This window comes from Pleurodeles waltl, chromosome 3_1, assembly GCF_031143425.1.
Source record: "Pleurodeles waltl isolate 20211129_DDA chromosome 3_1, aPleWal1.hap1.20221129, whole genome shotgun sequence".
In the NCBI taxonomy this organism is placed as follows: Eukaryota; Metazoa; Chordata; class Amphibia; order Caudata; family Salamandridae; genus Pleurodeles; species Pleurodeles waltl.
The window spans coordinates 1,039,441,585-1,039,466,132 of record NC_090440.1 but is presented as its reverse complement, the minus strand read 5'-3'; the positions used below and the strand labels follow the sequence as shown (position 1 = coordinate 1,039,466,132).

Genomic DNA, 24,548 nt, shown 5'->3' with positions numbered 1-24,548 from the left:
TACTTCATCTTTCTTTCTCAGAGGTTAAGGATTGTGTCTGTAAGAAACTGGGTTATTAGTTGAGTAGGGTTAAGTACTTATCGCAACTACTAATCCCAATCCTTGTCAGGGTGAACCCTTAAAATCACCAAATAAATCTGGGTTCAATCATGTGGTAGTTATAACAGCGCAAAAAGGCTTGACTTAGAGGCAGTGTGTAAAATATTAATGCCGTACTGAAACAGTAATGAAGTAGAAAAGCAAAACAATAATCTCAAAGTTCATTCCAGGTCCATTTGCCACTGATCACCTGGGCAGTTGCAAGGTTATGGGTCTTATTGCTTTCTGAGTCCCTGTAGCTTTAACAGGATGTCAGCCTTATGGGCCTTGGAGTCCACTTCCTTGTCCTGGGTACAAGACAGACCAAGTCCCACCTGTACAACTCTTCTCAGATTTCAGACAGCAGGTTCAGTCCTCTTCTGACCTTCCACAGGTCCAAACGCATTCTGAAGTGGGTACCTAGAGAAGCCAGATTTATGCCTGGCATGAGTGTGTGGGAGAGAATGGCCCCTGGGGATGCCCTAAACAAAGGGGTAAACGTTCCCAGGGCAAGCCCTACCTACTTTGACCATTTTTAAAATGGCTGAAGTCTTCAGCCATCCTTAACTTGGACTCAGAGTCCACCCACAGCAAACACTAAAATCCTGTTTTAGGCAATCCCTGTTCCCTCAACAAACTCAAAGACAGAGGTTTGGTAGAACAAAGCTGAGACGTCAGCAACCAGACATTGGATACACACAAACTGTTTTGCCATTCTGTTTCCTTCCTTTCAGAGGTGCCCCAAATGTCTTATGAAAAACCCCGGCAAACTGGTCAAGCAGATCTTGACACTCCAGTAGGAACTAACACTATGATAACAAGAGGGCAGAAAGCCAGGCTGGCTGCAGGGAACAAAAGAAGAGTGCAGGCCTGGGTGTTAGCTACACCTGCCTGTGACAGGATAGTCCCCAGCAGTTAGGTAACCCTGTCAAGGGCAGAAAAATACCTTCCCACACACAAGGCCTTTTGGCCCTGTCCTAGGAGCAAGTTTCTACCTATTTCACGCTATTAAAATGCTAATTATGGCATGGCAAAAAGTGGGCGAACTAAATGCAAATTTAGCTTCCAGGGCTTTGAGGAGGCTGAAGGTAACTTTTTGAAAAAGTCATCTTTCCAGAACAATTATTACAAATCAGACTTCACGAGTGAATTGGGCTTGTAATAAATATTTCGGATAGTCCAAAAATTATACCTGTTGTGTTTTTCTAGGTGGAAGGAACATTTGACTTAATATTGTCTCCCAATATATCCCAATGCTTTCCTATACAACAGCCAACCCTTCAACAGTGAAAATACCTTTTAGGCCTTTTCACTTTAAGGACATGTTTAACGCTAAAACTTTTAGATGTCCTACTTTTCAAAACCATGCACCCTACACTATGGGCAACAAGGCCTACTTGGAGGTGACTTATAAATATTTAAGAGCAAGGGTTAGGTAGGCCTGTCATAAGGGGTTAATTTGATAGGTCAAACTAATGGGGGCAGGCCTTGAGTCATGTTTACGTTGTCACCGTGGTGGATGGCACAAAGGGTGCTACAGTCCTTATGGGTACAACTTGGGTACCAGATACTAGGGATTTATAGGAAAGGTAAATATGCCAATAAGGGGGAATACAAATTTCATCATGTCAAAAGGAGCAACAGAAGCACTTTAGCACTGGTTAGCAGGGGTAAAGTGCACAGAGTTCTATAGCCAGCTAAAAATGGGGTTTAGCAAAAGGGAAAACAATCCAGAGTAACCCTGCAGAAATGGCCAATTTCCAACATTGTCCGAGTGTGGGTGCTTCAAATGGCAGATGCACATTGGATTCCCTTTAAGGCCGTTATTCTGTTAATTATAATGTTTGTCTTTGTGCTCTAATCAACTTCTTTGAATTGATAATACTCCAAGGCACTCCAGCTTCTATTCACTGCAGCAGACATTTTGGCTGTGTCCATTTGTGCCATTAGTATGTTCCTGTTATGGTTAGTCTCATAATAGGTGTAATCACTTAAAGCAAGCACACAGTTAAAACAGATTTAGTCATTTGTACGGCAGGATATTTCTACCAACAATATTATACAAAAGGATACTGGCCGTACATAGCATGCTATGCAGATTGAGTGGGTAACAAGCACTGTGAGTAATGGAGGTAATATACGATTATGCAGGTCTGTGAAACATAAACAGTAAATATAATACATAAGATATTGTAGAGCTTCACAGTAGACACATTTACAGAAGTTGTGTGTCATTTGTTGCTCTCTTTATGTTCACACAATACAGCACTTCAGGGTGCATTTGAACTCACTTATTGAGGGGCAAGTCCAAATATCAGGAGGTAGTAGTGGTCCAGAAGGGATAATGTGAGCATTACCAGGGGATTTGGGCTGGTGGATTGCAAATTCTAGGGGGGGGGGGGGGGGGGGGGGAGTGAGTGTCAGACAAGGTAGTCAAAGGATATGCAATGGACTACTTTAAATACCAGTCTTAACACTTGTACAGGACCATGAGTTTGTAGTGACATCCAAGTTTGTGGGATAAAGGAAGTAGTGGTTGTTTGCCTAGGCAGGATGAATAAAGTTCTAGTTGTAAAGTTAAGAACTTTGGCCAACACGAAGAAGGAACTTTGAGGCAGAGTCACAAATGGTCTGTTGCAGGAATCTATTTTACTTAGTACTGGTGAATTCTGTAGAGCTTTATCTGTATAAAATGTGGGCTGGGTATATTATTCACATTAGGTGTTTGATTCCATGCTGCTGTGGCAGTGATAATAATAAATGACTCCATATGGGTAGTAGAGTTGGAAAATACTCATGGACGTTTGGCAGAGAGGGAAAGTTAAGATGTCCAGGGAAAATAGTTAGAGGTGGGTATATAAAAAAATGAAATAAAAAAAGTGGAAGCTGTGTAAGAGGCAAATTAGTAGACCACAGTTTTAAAGTAGTTAAGGATGAGAGATCGAAGAGCCATCCAAAGACAGGTGGCAGTACAACATTCATAGAGATATGACTGGAGAGTACGAAAGAAAAAGATGTGTGTGCAATCTGTGTAAAGGAAGTAGAAGCAGCAAAAAGAGAAACTTATGCCCCAAAGGAGATGGTGTGAAAAAACAGGAGTTGTGCAAGGACCTCCTAGCTTTGTGTTAAACCAGCTTGTAGTGAAGTTGGTTAAGATAGTGTTAGAACTTCACACCTCTAAGAAAGAGAGGTCAGAGGCAGGAGATAAATCAACGTAGAGCAGAGCCTGTGACTCCAATGTCTGGAAGAAACTAATCTTGGGTGATCTACAGTGCCAAATGATGCAGATAGGTGAAGGTGCATGAGGATTGAAAATAGGCGAGGAAATATCTTTGGCCATGCGGGTATAGTTTCAGTTAGATGAAGTGCCCAGAAGCCAAACTTGGAGGGATTGAGGTTATTAGAAATGTGGAGAAAGTTTGTTGAAGTCTAAGCATTTTTTAGAAGAAAGGACAGAGATGGGCTACTGGATGGGAGAGTAAGGCTATGCAAAGCATTTTATTTTACTAATGGTAATAGGGCTGTTAATATGAAATGTATGTAGGTAGCAGACAGGAGTTACTTAAATAAAGAAAAGTTAAGCAGGATTGAAAAGAAGGTAGCTTAAGGTTTGTTCGTAGCCTGACAGAGTTGATTAGGGCACAAACTAGTAGATGGGATGTTCCTGGGGGTGAAGAAGGGGGCAGGATGAACAGCATGAGGAGTAGAGAGAGCGTCCCTTACAGTGGTGATATTGGAAATTGGATGAGAGGGACAATTACGTTCCTTTTTGTGCTAGCAAGACATTGACCTCATCCCCAATGTAGGCAGACTTCAAATGATCTGGAACTAAAGATAGTGTGGCAAAGGCTTTCTTGAAAATGTCAATATTGTCTGACAAGGTGTGTTTATGCCATTTCAGGAGTATACTAATCTGCATTTTTAGTGACCAAGTACTGATTTAAGGTTTTGGTAATCATGAAGTAGCAAACGCAATTGTGGGCAAAGTGCAGGCTGTGTTGAAACCACGTTAAAGCAGTTTGTTGAAATGATCAAAAATGTGGTATGCCTAAGAGATGTTAAAGTGTTTTGGGTTTGAGCTAGGAAAGCAAACTGGGGCTTGGTTTCTTTTTATAGCTGGGAAGAGAGATAATGGGTGTGGGGGGGGAGCAGGATGTTGATCCCAATATTTATTAGGTATTATTCGGGTTGGGGGTAATCATGAATACATGGATAAAATCTTAGCTCATTAGAAATTAGCATGTGGTCCAAAGGTTTTCTCAATTTATGAGTAGGTGTAGAGTCCCTATTCAGTAGTGACTGAAAAGACAGTTGTTGGGAGAAAAGGGCATGTTATAGTCAGATGTTGAGCTTCATAGTCAGTGTAACGATGGTGTCAAAACGATCAATGGCAGAGTTGAGATTTTCAAAGATTAAACTGATGGAGCCTGGTTGGTGATAGATTATTAGACTGTTAGTCTTGAAAGGATTTATGACTGCAGTGAATTGAAATTCAAAAGTGGTGTGAGGGTCAATAGCACAGATGCAGGTATGGTTCAAATTGCCTTTTTGAATAAAATGCCAATTCTTCTGGCTTGATTTCATTCACAAAGCATAGGCGAAAATGCCACTCTTGCTGTGAACTGCTGGTGCGTTAGACTCGGAGGTCAATTCATGTTTTGTGGTGGCACTGAAGTGTGGTGCACTGTATGAACTGCAAAATGGTCAGTGAAAGTATATTTTGTTACACACAGACCAAGCATTCCATATGCAGAGACAGACAGTAAACTGGCAGGTGTTGAGGTCAACTTAATCAGAAGTCTATTTATTGTTTAGTCTGGCAGGATAGTGAAGATGATGGCTAGAAGTTTTGAGAGTGTCTATTTTATGTAAAATAATGTGGTGTGGAGCGAGGTAGAGAGGCTAAATGCAGCATTAAAGGATTTACCAACTTGCCATTTAGCTAATAATAAAGTCATTTAATTACTTCATAGACTTAGCAAATGGTGGAAATAAATAAAAATAAGATAACCACTGTCAAGGAGGTCTACCTGTGTAAGACATTTTACAATAGATGGAGAAAACGGGGCACAGAATAATCACAAGCATTTGCAATGCAATCAGTCTTGCATTATCTTGAGTTATAACCATCGGCATTGTAAAATCATTAGTGGAGTTTTCTTGACACATAAGTTGGTCAACCCTGTCTCACAATTTCGTCTTTTCCTGCCATGCTTTGGTGGTCACTGGCAGCTACTGACATCAGAAATCACAAGTCCTTGAGGAGAGACAATGGAAGAGAAGTCTGGAAAAGTATTTTATTTTTATTTTAACAGAATGAAGTCTTGCAAGCATTCTTGTCTGCATTTCAAAAAAGCTCTAATGAAGTTAACAGCAGAGCAGACAGAAGATTTATGGCCCCAAACAAGGAGATGATCAATGACCTATGTGGGATGTCCTGAGTGCTGTCAGAGAGGGGCCCTGGAGGAGAGACTCAGATGCAAGGCTAAGCAAGTTTCACATCATTGCTTCTAGGTTTAGCTACATTACACCAGAAAGGGCATTTTGTGGCTTTCGTGAGCAGTGAATTAAACAACAAGTGTTTCTTTTGTCAAATAAGCTTATTTTAGGAGCCAGAGGTGAGGACAGCACTGGAAAAAAGCCAAAACAAATGTCGACGACATGGGAGAAGGTGAGAAGGAACGGAATGCTGTAATAAAACGGAAGCAGCTATCAGCCTAAAACACCCACAGTGAAAAAGAATGCCAAAATAGCCCATCACAACAAGAGATAAAGAAGCCAAACTGGAATAATACAGTAGTTGGTCACTGCTCTGAAACAGAAAAAAGCAGAACTGACCACTAGTGAGCAAGAATGTTTAAAAGGATACTGCAACCAACAAACTAAATTGCTTTTGGCCATAAAAAGTATACTAAATGTATACATGAGGTCTAATGCTTACGCTCGACCTAATGAGGACCTTGGTTGTCCTATGCAATTGTGTCTTGCTTAGTTTTGTTGCCAAAAAAAGGTTCAGTCCATTGTGTTTAAAGATGATTAGTGCACTAATTTTTAAGGTTGCGATTGTTTAACTGCTCGTTATAATGGAAAGCTGTTCAAGACAAAATGACAGCTCTACAAATAGTACTCCTCCTGAAATGAACAGCCCATAGCAAAATGGATAGAATATATACTAAAATGAAATAACAGGTTTCAAAACGAATACGAAACATAGCAGAATACATGTTACTTAGTGAATGATATGAATAACATATGCAAAACTAAATGAAATTACTATAGAAAGCACTAAAAGGATATCCATGATAAAGAATATGTTGTGAGAAATGAAATTTTGAAATGAATAACACGTTATGAAAATATGACCCCTTGAAATGGACGACACCTATTACACTTCTATTCAAATGAGCATGTCCCACATTGACACATATTGAAATGAATACAAAAGCATATGCCACACTTTAAAATTGATCTCATATAGAAATGAATACAAATTTTTTCTAAAACATGAAGGACATGCATGAAAATAAATATGACTTGAGAAATATGACAGATTGAATGGATTATTATGTACTGAAATCTTTCGTCAAAGAACATGACTTTCATTAAACCAAATAGGGCTTATGCTGATATACATATGATGTGGTGAATTGAATATTGCATTAACTGAAAATTACAGTGCCTCTTTAAGAAGAATTTGACATGCCTTAAGATGAATATGACCTCAATAAACTGAATATCATATTTGTAGAAACGAATATGGGATACATTGCAATTAATATATTAGGAGTAAAATAAATATGCTGCATTTTAAAAAGAATATGCACATGAAAGGTTCTGACATGAATAGGATCATTTGGTTAGAATACTGTGTCAAAATTAATATGATCTGTGATAAAAAGAATGACTAAGAATTTGAAACTCTGCAAGATAAAAGTGTAACAATTAAAAGAATAAGGCACATGTTGAAATACAAATGACAAGTGTTTAAGTGGATCATATATTAATATAATGATATGCTTTAAAATAAATCTAAACTTTAAAATATGTGTGCCAAATGAATATGCAATGCACTGAAATTAATATAAAAGGAGTTGAAAAGAGTATGTCGTTTTAAAAAACAACACTTGGACATACAGCATGAAGAGGTTGTGGTAAGCAATTGTGCATTATGAGGCGGTTGGGACACGGAGAGACTATGACCCTCATTACAAGTTGTTTGGTGCAATATTACTGCATGGGGCTTAGTGTGGTAATACCAGTCAGCCAATTACAAATACAAATAATACTGGGGTGCATTTACGAGTTCCATTACAAGTTGCCGAAGCTGTCTGATGGGTGTAAATACCAATGAAAAGTTTCACCTGCTCAGAGCTGGTGTAATGTCATGCAGGGAGCAAAATAATGCACCTAAAAATAACAGTTCAGTGCAAAGTGTACACAAATCGCTACACACCAAAAACAAAACTGGAAACAACAAAAACTATTTTTCATGGACCCAGTCTATGCCTAAACAACAGATTGTCTTTCAGTGAGCAAACCCCCAAATGCACATGCCCCATTAAGGACTATAAAAATCTGATTAGGCCTCGCCTTATACACACGTGTAAGCACCACCAAGGAGGAAGCATAAGTCAACCATTTCTTCATGTTCAATATAATCCAAATCCACGTCCAGCTACTTCAACAGTGGCAGAAAGTGGCAAGCAGCCCAGCAACAAGGTCCATTGCTAGCACCTCAAATGCAAGAGAATGCCCACGTTCATCATGAGGTGCCTCATGAGACTCCTGGCTGTGATGCACTTCCTTGCCACATGTGAAAGTCCAGATGCAGGGTTTAACAGACCTTCTCAGGTTTGTGTCACAGTAAGCTATCTCCCGATGAAATCCTCATACAGAAAATGCTATTTGTGCTATAGATTCGTGAGATTGCCAAAATGTCACTGGTTTGTTACAGTGAATCTGAATGGAACTACATCTCCATGAGCCTCTGAGCACTTTTAATATAATGGACCATAATTAACAACTATCTAACAACGTGAATGAAGATCACTTTCTGGACTTCTTGGCCTGTATCTGATCAGCTACCGAAATTTATGCAGTTCCAATGAGGCTTGATAGTAGGTATGTGAAGGTGAAGGGCGGTGGGTGTGGGGGCTGGCCGTGCAGCTGCTGGTCTTCAGGCCCACAACCAGTTGGGCTCCGGACAACATCTGCAACTGAAGCCTATCCAAGACAAGTGTTTGCCAGGAGCGCAGATGTCATGACATGCTCTCCTTTGGCAATTTGACAAGTTCCCCGATGTCACCGGTTCCAGGGCTATTGATTGGCCGGAGTTGCAAGGAGAACTGCTGCAATTTAGCTCACTACATGCAAGTTGGCTCCATCTGCCTCCATTAATTAGACACTCTACACATTTCATGTCCTCAGCTGTAGTTTGTGCAGATCTGGCCTCTGAATGGTATACCTCTTCCAGATCACCACTGCTGTCATGAATTTCTGGTAGTGCTGTCTTGCCAGCTCCACTGGTTCCAGAATTGTCCAATAAGGCATTTTGTCCTGACAGGAGGGCTCACTACAGTACACTCGAATGCCCACTCCATGCTTCCAACTGAATGGACTGACTCCAGTGCAGGTACTTCTTCATGCTCTGCCTAAGACTTTGTGCCCCATGATTTATATCCTGCTGAGGCCTTTAGGAGGGGTGTATGTTAGGAGTCTCCTTCGCCCTCCTGGCTCATTACCAGCTTTTCCTCATCTACTATAGAAATAGGAAGTTTGCCCATCACAGTGGCTTCAAAGGTCAGATTGAGAGGACCAGATTCAGAGGTAATTGATGCAGTGGCACTGGGATGATGGCAACCGTGGCAGATGTGGCACATTTGGTGGAGTCAGAGGCACCACAGCATACCAGACAGCAATGTCCCTGGCTGTTTGCCCCAATGCATGATTGCAGAGTCCATGTGACACCGTTTATCTTGTCCAAACACAATACACTACACCTACTTCGGAAGCACCTTTCTCAGAGGCAAGTGCTACTGCACACCAGATGCTGCATTACTTCGATGGGAGATGGGCTTACCAATTGGTCCTCTTATATACATGTGTGTATGTATCTGTGTATTTTTGAAACATCAGATGAAAGATATGAAATCACCCGCTTGTTAATAGATTGCCATGAATGGTAAACTTAGGTCAGACCTTTGTTCCTTTGCTAGTGATAACCACAAAGGCTTCATGGGTGGTAAGTTATTGGTCCACTGATCAACATGTGGCTTACACTTTGAGAATGTGCACCACTGCCTAACTAAGTCTGTTTCAAATGCCAAAATCTGCTTGCACATCATACATGTGCGTGGCATTTAGACCCACAACTTAGATATGATATAATTAGCTTTAAGTTGGTATGGGCCAGCTTTTCAATGTCGTTGGTAACCATCTTGATTGTGAATCTCCTATGGTGGTAAAAGGAGTTAGATACTTGTCAGGTTCAATGTTCCCTCCTGAATCCATATCGTCTGCCAGCCCCTCCAACTGCTGAGATTGGAGAAGAAGGGCAGCGGTGTCCTCAAAGTGTCCAGCTGCAAGTCAGGGGCCAGTGTGCCACCCGTGGTAATAGATTCATAGTATCATTTGTCATTAAATACCACACCTGGCACTTCTGATCACTGAACCAATCCTCTAGCCAGTCGGTAATTGACACCACATTCATACTGCCACAGTTTGGCCCTTACCTTTCCACTGATCTTGGCTACACCATGACCCATGAGTGGCTCCCTCATCGCCACTTCCTCGTTAAGTACCTGGAGTTTACAATCTGAAAAGTTAATCAGCGTTAGACTTGCTTTGGCTATAGTCCTATTTGAGGTGGTATGGCTGTCTAGAAAGAGGTTGGCAGTGGTTCTTGTTCATCTGTTCAACATTCCTTCATATTTCACAAAATGGCTGCTAAATGTGCTTTTGCTCTGGAGCTAGAAATAATATAGAGTGTTGCCTGTAGTAAGAAATAGCTCTCCAGGAAATCTTTGTGTGTTTTTAAGCTTTAAGCCACTCTTGATAATAAGTTTCCCTTTTGTTGCACGTTTCAATGCATGCACAGCAATACATGACCCAGTAACACCACAAGAAGCATTTTCAGGCCCCATATTTCCTTATCTTGAATTACCAGCTCCAGTATTACACCTTAACTTTCTGCTATGGTTTATGAAATTACTGGCTAGTAGTGGTAAATCCAGGAACAGTATTACCACACTCATTTACCACAGCACTTGTTATGAGGACCTGTGTATTAGCTACATGTACAGTTATTATACACAGCAGGTGCGAGAATAGACAGAAATAAACTTCAAACATGGACAGACTCTGAGGACTTTGTGGCTTATGTGCGCACTTCACAATATGTCTCTGTCATATGGAAATGCAGAATCACGAACCTAGCTCAGATACTGTGAGGAGCTTGGTATTAGGCATTGAGCCAACCATGTTATAGATACCACTTGTGGGGCTGGGTTCTAATATGATTTATTGGCAAGGTATGGACGCTTAGAGATGGAAATATGTGTGATAGCAAGTCATAGCTCTTTGCCTTTTGTGAGTTAACACTCCACTCCAAAGATCCCCCCTGATGCAAATGAAAATGATTCATAATTATTATTGTGAATTTTATTAAAAATTACAATCACAGTAAATGTGCTTATATAAATTCATAATTACAATAGTAATTATGATTATATTAATTACACCAATTAAAATGTATAATTTTTAAAATTAGTTTCTACAGCTGGTGATGAATGGCTGTGCAGCATCATGAAGAGTACAAACAAGCATATCCTATCCCTGTGATCCCCACTGCATAATTCATTTATGGTCAAATGCCCAACATGGAGTTACACTGACAATCCCGCAGGACTACTCATTGTGGAAAACTTTGTTAGAGAAAAGCTCAAGTAAGGAATCACATTCCACTGTTAATACATTGCGAGAAATGTGGAAAGTACCATGGTTCCCCAAGTATTTTACCACAGGAAGTGGAGAAGCCTGTTTACTATGAGGAGAGATTTACAGACTATTAAGTGAAAAGTTGAAGCAAGTGTCTGTGATGATGCTGGAACAAGTGAGTGCACACGTAAACGCTTAAACAGAATATCATCATTAAAGTCAAAATTATATGCTGAAGAATGTATATTTTATGGAAAAATAAAATGCTACAAGGGAACATAAACGCGTGAGAAATTATTCAGGGCCACGGAGCTTAGAACTGACAAAGGGCTTTCAGCGTGTGCAACCATTAATTGTGATTCAAAGATTTTGGGAGTTTGTAGTAGAGACATAGTGGCTGCAGAAGTCCATTATCATACTTCTTGTACAGGAACTATACAGGGATTCAAGCAAAGGAGGAATATCATGCATCTAGCACTCAAACCGATGATCACTAAAAAAAAAAATATGAGAGATGAAGCATATGATGAACTATTTCAATACATTAGAACTGTGATTAATCCTAACGACTCTCACTGGAAATCTTGAAACCCCCCTGACACGCAGAGGAATACAGGGAATAGACAAATAAACCAAGAAGCATATTAGAATAAAATTGGACTCCGACTTCTGCGACAGCCTCCACATATACCCAGACAATGAAGGAAAATATTGACCCAACCTGATAGTGTCATGCTACAAGACGTTATAAGAGAATTAGCAGTTTTAAAGGTTAAGGCAACAGACATGAACAAGATCCTTGTTCTTATGTACGATGAGGTTTGATCAATAATTAAAACAAACTTGACATCAACACCATGGCCATATCATCCATAAGACTTTAATAACAATTCATTTATAGTGCCTGATTACCATAAACGGATCCTATTGGGATGCCTGACTGGAGATCCAGAAAACAAAGCCAAAAGGGCTGCCTTACTTATGGAGTCAACCAGTCAAACCATTATATATGCAGTCACAAACGGCCAGCAGAAACCCCCTCAAGCAATTGTTGCACCCATAAGCCATAAAAACGCTGACAGGCAATGTTGAAATCATTTACACTTTAAACAGACCATCTTAAATGAGCAAATTGTTCTTCTAGCTGACATTGAGCCTGTTGTCACTAACATAGCATGGGATAACATTAATAGGCTAGAAGAGACTCTTACTGGTTAGGGGACAACTCATCGAGTCAACAGTATAGCTGTGCAGCCCAAGTTGTCCAGACCACAACCTTTTAAGGCTCCTCTCGCAAGCATTGAGAAACAAAAGCAAAGAACATCGACCACCACAAATACTGAAGAATTATTCATGTATGTTTCTGGTGAACATATTGGCCCCAGCCATTGATAAGTACCGAAGTCATGCCGGAATGTGTTGTCCAATTGACATTTGCACAAAATAAGGACATAATCTAGGTTGTTACAAGACAAGAAGCGAGCCTCACACAGATAATTACATTTGGATAGGATTTCACACCAGTACTGCAGACCTAGTTAGTGTATCACAGAACTCCATTGGCTACTTGCCCACCATTAATTCCCCTACAGCTGAGTTGACAACTGTTTCAGAAATTTTGAAACAGTCAGAGCTGGTAATGGAATCACTGCATTCGGCTAAAATTGTAGTGGTCATGGATCAAGCTCTCTATGCAAAATCAACTGAGATTGTGTGGAAGCATACAGCAATGTAAAACAGAATCATTCTTGAAATCGGCACCTTTTACATTTACAATGTCATGTTCATTCTTGGAAAACGCTTTCAAGACGCTGGCCTTCCCGACCTTTGCATTGAAGCAGACATGATAGCAGAACGATCAACATCATCAATACTAGAAGGTCTGTATGTACAATTGTGCAGTTTGAGTACTCTAAGTGCATGTATGAAGCTATGTTGAGACTGGCTCAGTTGGAATTCATCCCCTGGGTGGTGAATTGCGAAGAGAACATTCAGGTAGTCTACTCCTTCATTGGTGATGTTAATGACTTTTGCAAAAGACCCAGACCAACAGAGGCTAGACAACCCCTTGCAGAATGCTGCCTTTGCCGAAGTAAAACAGCTTTGTATGTATTCCTGGAACATCTTTGCCATGACAATGGAGATCGCTTTGCATTTTGGATGTTGTATGTGGATATTATTGAAAATGTCTTGCTGGCTGTGCATTGCTCGAGAAGGAAATTTACATGTACGTTTTACTACCATACGCGCTATGATCGCATGGTGTTTTGCATATGACCGGATGAACTATACTAAATATCTTCCCGTATACTATGACGAAATTATATTCCTTGCAGTGAAACATCCAGAGATACACCCCAACTTCATTAACGGATACCTTTCAGTTCAAATATTAATAAGTTTGGACTAATTCCAGTAGCTCAAGCGATAGAGGTAAGAGTCAAAAAGACACAGAGACCCCGGGTGGTTTGACAAAGTTCAACCTCAAGGCAGGCACTGTGAAAAGATATTATATGACGGCTGAACACAAGAGGACCGTTTTCGGTCAGGTAAGGGAAATGACTTGTAACAACAGATCAGATCTTACTCATGCAGAGCTACATAAGTCACAAATTGAAAAAGACAAAGATACTGTTACAAGAGCTATTAGTCCGATTCAAAGCTGGATAAACCCATTTGTTGGGCCACATGATCTCATTAGTCTCTTCACGGCAAACAAGGCATCTCAAGACAGTATCCAACATAATGAAGGCGTATGAAATAGGTGAGCAGTGAAAGTTATGCATATAATCTATATCAATATATGAGGAAGTTTTATTATTATTATTTTAAAGGACTATAATGTTATTACAATTAATAATCACAATTATTTTGACATTATATTGAATTGAACAAATCTGGTGGAATTAGATTTATTTTTCCACATATTAAGACAAAAGACAAAGAGCGAGGACTTGCTATCACATATTTTCCATCTCTAGGCATCCATACCTAGCAAAAAACATTAAAAGGACCCAGAGTGGTACCAATGGCCTAAATTTGAGTTCCTGGCTCATGGCCCATGAAGAGTTTAAAGCATATGGAAAGAAGCAGAGAAAGTAGGAGCTTTGTAACAGACAGCGAAGACATCTGGGCGTACAGATGGTCAGGTTGAGGACTTGTGGGACAAGTAGATCTAGGGGCCTCATTACAAGGTAAGCAGTGCTGAATTACTGCAAGATTTCATATGTTGATTTTGCCCTGGCCGATTACAAGTTTTTCCACATGCAATTTTCAGCACAGTGCAATATTTTAGCCAATTTCACCAAACACAGAATTACTGTGCATTAAATCAAGGTGAAGTACAGCATGTGGTAACACTGCATGCAGAAAACAGTTTCCTTGGTATTACAAGATTTGGGAAAACCAGAAGAACTTGAGGAAATTCTTCCAATCCTTCCTCCTGCTCAGAGCAGGTGGTAACACTTCCAAACAACTACAGGAACACTGTCGCACCCTGAAAATTATGAAAGCGCCTAATCTCTAGATATACACGCAAATGTTAAAATCATTTTGCACATATTCCAAAAGATACTGCATGAATACCAGAGAAACACTTTGCTCAGATCAATACCCACTTATGGGCCCGAGGTCTCCTTTGGTACCCATCAATAAGCCTTGGCCCACCCTCTTCCTCCCACTCCACTCCATCTTTTGTGATGATATTCATTACTGGTTGAGGAATTGGAGCATGTGAGATGGTGGCAACAGCAACTGTAGTTGGGGCCTTGGTAGTATTAGCAGATGTGTGAACACTGAAGTGGTGGTCAATACCGAGGCACTTGTGACGTCCACTGCTCTGAAGCAAAGGCATGTGGATGCAGAGCTTATAATAGGGCCAGAGGCAAGCATGGTAGGTGTGGATTATGCAGAGTGGAGATAACAATGGTAGTGACTGTATAATGACTTGACACTAGTATTCCGGACATGTAATAATAACAACACTATGCCATGACTGATGTCGGACTATAAAGCAACACCTGAGCTATGTTTCTTCTGCCAACCCATTGTGATGCCCAACATTTCAATGGACTGTCAAGTACAAGCACTGTCTGCCCTTTCTGTCATTGGTCAAATCTTCCCAGGCAATATATTGTTAGTGTATGTTCCCATCCCTTAAATCTCTAGGCAAAGTTGGATTTGATGCCTCCAAAGCACTGCATTGAGGCATGACATTTTTATCTTATCCGGTTTTCATATTTGTGATATGCCTGCTAGGAGAAGCAGTATATCTAGCACTGGCCAGACTTGCAGCACTGATCTAGCTTAAGTGGTTATTTGTCCCTTGACATTGTGTTGCCTAATGCACATACCAGGTTTACTTACCTGCAATGTGTAGGTTGGCACAAGAACAAACACAGTAAAGCTATGTCAGGCACTCGCACAGACCCTCAGTTTGCCTGGTGCCTACATATAGATACATTTCAAGAGCTAAACAAGGGGGGCAGAACATGTGGCACTTTGTGTTAGGGTCCCATAAATGTGCACTGTGGGGGATATGGCAATTCAATGTAATGACTTGGGCATAGAGTGAATGAAACGGAATGCACACACTAGAAATACTTAGCTAAATAAGTAATATGGAAACAAGTAAAATGAATTTGCTAAAGTCGGCTTCACCTTAAACATTTTACAAAACAAAATGGACCTCTTGGCTTACACTTAGTTCAATCTTGCAGACTTGAAGCGTGGAGAAAAAGTTGTAAGATTTTATGCAAGCACAGGAAAAAGTATTGCAAATCATGTTTGGTTCATTGTTTTATACTGGTGTCAAACTGCACAGGCTCCGCCAATGTCCTCAGTGCTGCAACAAAATGGGCTCAACGCAATTTGCCAGTTGGATAATATGAATGGACAAATTAATTTCACTTCACTGTGTATTACATAAAGATTTGTGCAAGATGAAGTAAACAACGCTGGAAAAGCATTGCAGAAAGGTATACTGTGCCCCCTAAAAATCACTGCAATACGGAATTATGACATAATAAAGCCTGGTTGTTAACTGACTTTTTTTTTTTTTTTTACAAAAAGAAATCAGCTCTTGTACTATGCCCTGCTGCTCGTGCAACTCTCAGCTGTGAAGGAAATTTCGAAGGCACAAGACGTTTAGAAGATGTCCAAATCTCAGTTAGCACCACCAGGCCGAATGTGATCTATGAAATGGCTGTGACACAACACAACATACAAATAAATTAAAGTGACTTTGCCGCAAAACTATTCTTTCAGTTTTGAAAGTTAAGAACAACGTACCTGCATTCCGTTCTTACGTCAGCACAGTAAAAATAAAGCAGAAGTCTGCTGCAATTTTAGGCAAAGGCATATAACTTGCAATGCCTGTAACAAAGCGTATGTATACAGAGGTATACTAGTGGAGATCTGTGCAGCTGTTCATTAAATAGAATGAAATATAGGCAGGGGTGTGGAAGTTAATAAAATATCTACTTGTTTATGGGACAAGTTGCTTCCTAAATCTACTTGCCATGTAGATAAAATCTACGTGTCCCTTTGGTGACACGTAGCGTGGCGACAAAGTATGACAGCAAGCCCATTATGTAAGAACTCTAAAATCGTCTCTCTGATTATGTCACAGCTAATACTGTAGTAGGGCTCAAATGCTAGCAGTTTTAAGCCCTACTATAGCAATTTCCTTATTTTGCTAACTTTCCAAAGATCTAAAAGCTGGAGGAAGCAGTAGACAATAGTTCCAAGTCTGTAATGACTGAGTCTGTGCAAAATTACTAACTTGCATGTTTTAGGGATTTTCACGAGCTCTTCTCTAACCTTGTCGCATACTGAGAAAGGCTGGAAATACACTCCTGACAAGGGCAGAGGTATAAATTCTTCCAGGATTGCGACAAACGCGGTTGGAGGGTAAGTGAGCTTGTAAACTCTCAACAGATTTTCGCATGTACAAGTCTACACAAATTTGCTTGTGCTAAAATACAGTTCACAAATATTTTCTAGGAGTACAGTTTCCCAGTCCACTTCTGTAAATTCTTGAAAGCCACTAATGCAAAGACATGTAACATGGGTGCACTTTTGTGACTTTCTTTAAGAATTGGGCCCCCAATTAGGTCTGGTGTTAACCAAGACATTGTTTATATTCAAATTTCATTTCTCTCTCTATCCATCTATTGACTAGCTTTACTGTGAGTGACAGCATCCTGCTCTTCCACAAGGAGCATATTGGCACACAAAGTAGTTTTCAGTGCCAGAATCTACTATGACATTGTGTTCTTTTTGAACCCCTAAAAAATGTTTTGTGTTTCGCCAACGTTTGTTGCAGTGGTGAGAGCCTGGCAGCACCCACAACAATAAAAAAGTGTTACAAACGCCTTGTCAAAATAAGACAAAAAAAAAAAAAAAAAGACTGGCAATCAATGTTGGATCAGTTAGCTTTGCCAGTGCTTGTTTATATTCATGTTTCCCATAATCTTGTTGAAAATGGTTATACTGATTCTCCATGATGAATATATGTTGGCAGTACTAGCATGCATCAACACATTTTTACTAAATGCTGCTTCAAAGAAATAGTACCTAACATTTCACACTAATTTAGCAAAACCTTTTTTTCTACTTGCATTTTTTTCCTGACCTGAACATTTTATTTTGAAAGCAAAGAAACATCAACCTGGTTTACAAGCTTCTGCAAACATTTGCATCTAATCAGAGAGCATTCTGTGAGCATTATATTGTTAAACTCCTCAAAAGTGAGTACTATTTTTTTTTTTTTACTGGAACCACTGTCAGTAGGGCAGTGTGACCTTACAGTGTTTATTTAGAGCACTCACCATAATACTAAGGGCTCTGCATTAATGAACCATAAATACAAGTTTGAAAAATATTGACATGTGGACACAAATATTACCTCAACTGCAGACAGTTCCCTTTCCTTAAATTGGCTGCGAAGGGGCATTTGTGCTGCATGGGTTTGGGCCTACCTGTACCAAGGACAATACAAACATGAAAACTTGTTCTTGACTCCAAACTATATGTTCTGGGCATCGGGCGATAGGAATTCCACACTACTGTTTAGGTCATTTAAACATCAGAAAATAGATGTTTACATTGCAACATACTTTGTGTAAAATAATGAGTCTGCTACCTTCAATATATTTCTTGTTTCCTCTTGCGTCTGCATTTTCACAAAGTGCTAATTACAATGGAGATTCGTCTGGATCTGTGGCCAGCTCAAGAAGTCCACTTTAAATGTGGGCTCTGCAGTTTCTTTGAACTGTACTGTGATCGGCTGCTGGGTTTATGTGTATATATACACACATATATATGTATATATTAAAAAAAAAAAACAATTTCCCTGACCATTTTAAAGTGCATTCTCTCTTTCATAGAGTGTCTTACTAACTGCAATGTAGTTTTCATCCTGTAATTTGCATACCAGTTCATCAAGTATGCTATTCATGGTAGTGTGATTCATATCTATTAATTTTACTCACATTCGTAGTTGTTCCTGGGAATATTTTAATCCACCTCACTGTTTATAGCCATCACAATGTGTGCCATGTTTCAGTCATTCTCCAATGTTCATGCTTGTAACTTTTCTGGGCTAACTGCAAGTTAAAATGCAATTCGCATTAAGAATTACCAAGAGACTTGGTACTTCACGGTCTGATTCTTGTGATAATATTTCCTCCAAATTTCAACTAGAAGTCTCAGCTGTTTTTGCATCCTGAGTCCCCAAGTGAAACTTACCAAACTTAACAGCATTTCCTGTCTTGGGGTGTCACAGATTTATTGTGGACTTTGTATTTTTGAAGAGGCTGGTAATACAAAATCATCTCTATATCATGCGGCCTGGTAAATTTCATCTCAATCTCGAAGCGCAATTCTGGGGGAGAAATTAGTAAATTCCATGGAAATTCAGACATGGAACTACTACTGTCCATTCTAATTTATTATTCCTCTAGGAATCTCAGGATTCCACATGTAATTCCTGCTAACTCTGCTCCCTGAAGAACAGCCCAAACGTCAGTCTGACCCAGAGATGTACTCAGGAGACAGGCAGAGGCATAGAATGGCTAAGCAAGAAAATGGCCGATTCTAAAAGTGGCATTTTCAAACTTACAATTTTAAAACCAACTTTACCAAGAGATGTATTTTTAAATTGTGAATTCCGAGACACCAAACTCTAAATCTCTATCTGCTCCCAATGGGAAATTACACTCAAATTATATTTTAAGGCAATCCCCATGTTATCCCATGGGAGAGATAGGTCTTGCGATAGTGAAAAATGAATTTAGCAGTATTTAATTAATAGGACATGTAAAACACACCAGTATATGTCCTACCTTTTAAATAAATTGCACCCTGCCCATTGGGCTGCCTTGGGCCTACCTTAGGGGTGACTTACATGTAGTGTAGGGGAAGGATTGGGTCTGGCAAGTGGGTGCACTAACCAAGTTGAACTGGCAGTTAAAACTGCACACACAGACACGGCTGTGGCAGGTCTGAGTCATGTTTGCAGGGCTACTCATGTGGGCAGCACAATCAGTGATGCAGCCCCCTAGTAACATTTGATTTACAGGCCCTGGGCACCTCTAGTGCACTTTACTAGGGCCTTAATAGTTAATTAAATATGCCAATCATGGAGAAAACCAATCATCAACCCAATTCAGACAGAGAGCACTTGCGCTTTAACACTGGTCAGCAGTGGTAAAGTACAGAGACTCCTAAAGCCAGCAAAAACTAAATTCAGCACAGGATCTAAAACAGGAGGTGAGAAGCAACAAAATACAGGGAAAGCCACGCCAAGAGATGACAGGTCTAACACTAGCATTAGGTACAGAATGTACCCAGGTCCTCTAAGATAACTGTGCCACCTACTGAAGTGACTAGGCAAACATGACAGCAGGTCTTCCAAATATAGCCCACATGTGCAGGCTTAAAATGCAAATTCTGCCTGTCAAAATAACCCCTTTTGACAGGCTCAACCATCCTTTTAAATATTAGAAAGTCAGCCCCAATTAGGTCTTACTCCCCCCATAAAGCAGTTTGCATGGTATTTAAATGTGAGACATGGAAAAGGTTAAATATGTCCCTTGCATCGTAAAAGCCCTTAAAGCTATTTTCACTGCATTGAGGTTGGCTGTTCAATTGAAAAGCATTGGGATACAATATTCAGGTTAATAAATGTTATTTCGAGCTAGGAAACATCTACAAAATTTCATGTTTAGACTTTTTGAACTATTACAAGCCCAATTCACTGATGAAGTCAGATTTGTAATACAGAGTTTGGAAAGATGTCTTCTAGAAGGTTACCTTTGACCTGACTGAAGTCCCTGGACCCTCATTTGTATTTTGCTCTCCCACTCTGCCAGTCAGTAATTAGCAATTGACTAGGTGAGAATAAGGTGTGAACGTGCTTCCAGAAGCAAGTAATAGGATAACCTGATTGGGCACAAATAATCCATCTGAACCTGAAAGAATCTGAAAGGTAGGGCTGTGAGGATCCTTTCTGATATTTAAGTGTCAAATCCGGCATGAATGTCACATCCTGCTCGACATGTCTGCTGAGGTTTTTGATGGGACAAGTAGGGTGCACTTCAAAAAGGCCTTACCTGTTGGGCCCTTCTTTTGTCTCCCAGCCAGACAGACAGCCACCCCTCCTCCCCCCCCAAAATCACAGTGGGCTTCTTTTTGACATTACAATGCCAGTGGTGCTTGTTGACAGGTCTGCAGAGTTTATATATAACATTTGGGGCACAATGTGAAAACAGTTCTTCTGTATCCCCCTGTCTGGATGCTGAAAACTCAGCTTTGTTTTACCAAGCTTCCGTCTGTCTCTGAAGTTGTTTTTTGTACAGGGTCTGTATCAAACTGGATTGTAGTGTTAGATGTGGGATAACAGGATTATAACAATAGTACACTCCCCACACACACAGCCCTCAAAGCCCAGGCTTAGTATGGCCAAAGATTTCAGACATCTTGAAAATGTGAAAAGTGGGGACAGTTAGCACACAGGACATTTGCTCCATAGTTTAGGGCATCCCCACAAATCATTTCCACTGAGTAGCTCATGCCAAGCATAAATGTGGCACCTCCAGGCACCCACTTCAGAACACTCCTGAACCAGATCAGAAGAAAACTGAACCTGCTGTCTGCAACACGAAGAGCTCTAGAAGACTGGACCTGCTCTCTCTCTTGTACACAGGACAAAGAAGTCAGGTGCAAGGATCATAAGACTGCCCTCCTATTCAAGCTGCAAGGGTGCAACAAGCTACAGGAGTCCTTTCCTGGAACTGCCCAGCTGATCAGTGGCAACTTTTCCTGGATTGGACTACCTGACACTATGTAAATAACTAAGTGGATCCCTGGAGAGCTTTAGAAGTGTAGTCCTGTGATGGATTGGGCTGTAAAAGGACTTAAGTCAGAAGGCAAAATCCTTTTGCCCAGAATGAACCTTGTTGGTGTATCTGACCACACTCCACCCCGCTCAGCGTCAAATGGTGCCTAGGTCCTGCTCTACCATTATCTTTAATTGGCACACCGTGCTTTATGGGGCTATTTCCACTTAAAACTTAAAAATCCAATATGGCGTGCCAGAGAGATTATTTCTTTTTTTAGTAATTTTGGTGTGATTTTGTTTATTACATGTTAATATATTTTTCTATTTCATTTTGAGACTTTTATTGTTTTACATTTCAATTGTGTTACTGTCTTAGTACTGCATAAATACTCTACACATCATCTTTATTATAAGCCTTTCTGCTCTGTGTCAATGCTACCAGAGGGCTGAGCTCGACTTTTTATAGTGACTTCAGTGGTTCGCCCCGACAATGGCTGTGATTACTTGAAGTGGGTACTTACTTCCCTGAACCAATAATCCAATTTATTATGAGAAGTAATAAAAATGTTAACTTAGATGTTTTTTTTAAATCACAAGCAGTCTTTGGAAATGATAAAGAAAGTAGTGGATGCAAATGAGATGCCTGGAGTCTCAAAAACATCCATTAAGGACGTAGTGATGTGTCCCCCTTTTCAATGTTAGAAAAACCTGCCACTCAGTTGAAACATAATTCTTGGAGGAAACCATCCTTTAAATAAAAAATAAAAAAGTGTTATTTTAAAAAGGTAGCTGATGAATACATTTCCAGGTCTTCAGACAACAGTTGTGTTTTCAAGTTGGAGGCGCGTCCCACAATTTCAAACCTACTGCAAATGGTCCCTGGCTCTCCCACACCACTGCACCATCATCCTGAGTGTGCAGAGTTGTTTTCACTCCCCGGACACAGGTGTGAGGTTTCAAATGGGTTGGCCCAAAGTGGCTAGTTTCAAAATGTCTACTGGTTTTCTTTGGCAAGTGCACACAGACCTCTCAGACTCTTGTATCTCTCCCATTGTCCCTGTATCAGTAAAGAATTCCCTAGCAAGCAGGCGCTCTGTGGACGACCTCGGCCCCTTTTTCTTTAGTCTCTTCAGCCGTTAGTCCTTTTCAACGTTTCATATTAATTAGGGAGATACCTCTCCATTTTTCAGCATTTACGAGTTATTCCAGCATACACCAATACACGTCTCATCATTCCAAGGAGCTCTATGAATGAAAAGTGGTTTGGCGATATTTCCTATAGGTTCCCACAGTTTTGACTCTCAAAAACCTCTACCTCCAAAGAAACCAAATTCAACCCTTAAGGGCAAATCTTCTCCCAGCCACTGCATCGAGTGGTTCCTTTTTGCCTGCGAGACACATATCCTTAAAAAAAAGGCAAATTTTATACATGCCTTTTTGGGTACAAGGCTATTACGAGGAAAGGCACCTTAACTATGTGGCTGTAATCATCAAACCAACACACACCACACACAGGTGGTTTACCTGGACTCAGCAGGCAAGGGTTCTATGATCACATGGGAGGCACTCATCCACCAATAGCAACTGCACACTAGGCATGACTTGTAGCTCACAATATATGCCTTTTTATTGTGGTCACATCCTCTTCTATCCTGTCACAAAATGGTCTGCCTCAACACAGCTAGAATTGTTTTCCTACGAATTTAAATTAAGCCCGAACTGCGTCTAAATGTTTACGGTTTAAAATGTGACAAAGGCAATAACCGCTTATCAGACTTTTGGCTAAGCTTTTTGTTATTTCATTTTTGCAGTCACATGTTCATCGAGTAATCACATTCATACTACGGTTACGCAAGAGCTGTTAGGCGTTAACTGACTTGTTTTTCCAGCATTTAATCTCCTACCAAAACAACTGCGGCGCGCTCTAAAATATGCCGTCACGCTTTATTTCGTTTTCAAAAGAACATAGCATGTTGTATATAAACATGTGTACTGAATTTTGCATAAGAAAAGTTTTGTACCTTTTAGAAACCGTTTAAGTATGATTACAGTTGATTTTGCATGATAAGCAAACGGAAGTGCAGTATACATATATACAATGGACATGTTGCTTCCTTTTGGTCTATTAGTTGAAAACATTCACTTAAGACCAAGAAGTACCGGAATATCACGTAATAAATACACAGTAACAATAGCTTAATGTGTAGATACATTTACTACAGTTCACCCATCTGGACGACCCCTACTATCCAACTTCCTAAAACTGAATAAAGATGAGAGCCCCTACCAGTGCGAGGCCAAATAAACAGTATAGAGCGTTCAAGCAAAATGAATCTTATATTTATTTGAGATCAGTATAGTAAAGACCAATTTAATTATGATTACCTTAATAAAAAAATAAAAATAAAAAAATTACCACAACTGGGACACCGCTCGGTTTATATGGTGAAGCTTTCATTTTTTGCAATGCAACATTTTAAAAGAAGGTTAAGGTTTTGGAAGTTGTCTACTTCCACAAAAACGTATGAAATCACTGGGGTCAGTGGCCCCTCTACACTCTCCCCCCAGTTTGTCAGAGAACATACAAACTTACGCCTACCTGTTGCACCCCAATAGCGGTCATTTTAAAGTTTCGACAACAACTGCATCCAGTAGCTCGGTAGAGTCACGGTCCTTCCGTGCGTGCTGCGAAGGCAGGAATCCGCACTACGGTTCAGGGTCAGACTGAAGTCCAGGTCCATGGAAAACAACCATCTTTATTGGCTAATAATAAAGTAATTAGACTGCGGTAAAAGAGCAGACACTTCTCACGAGCCTCTCCGTTTGCAGAGTCAGCGAAAACAGGACGTCCTTTCTCTATGCCCATGCCCGGGCGATGAAGCCCAATAAAAACAAAGTATAGGGAGGGGTCTAAATGCGCTATGGAGTACTTCTCTGTTTTTCTCGCAAGCCACTTTTTGGACGATTTAGAGAAAGTGTTTCCCTTTAATAGTTTATTTTCTAACATCAATGCTCTGACAGATTACGGGAACCTAAACACATTGACCTGATTATCTGAGTGAAAAGCTAACGCCAGAGTCTGGCTGTTAGCAGGTGTGCACAATGCACTATGTGAAATCTAAACCTAGAACTGGAAGAGTGGTGTGTCCCGGAGACATGGATTCATTTGTTCCTTCTACACCAGAGGTCATCA

The 24,548-nt window shown here is 40.2% G+C and overlaps 1 protein-coding gene across 1 annotated transcript in view; it reads right to left on the bottom strand.

Annotated features, from left to right (window-relative positions):
* The window catches only part of TMEM37 (transmembrane protein 37), a 38,883-nt gene extending 14,669 nt beyond the window's left edge, over positions 1–24,214 (bottom strand). The window contains exon 1 of the mRNA XM_069224327.1: positions 23,955–24,214. Within this exon, the coding sequence (XP_069080428.1) occupies positions 23,955–23,978 (24 nt within the window). The 5' untranslated portion in view covers positions 23,979–24,214. The remainder of the gene's footprint in view (positions 1–23,954) is intronic.
* Between the last annotated feature and the right edge of the window lie 334 nt (positions 24,215–24,548).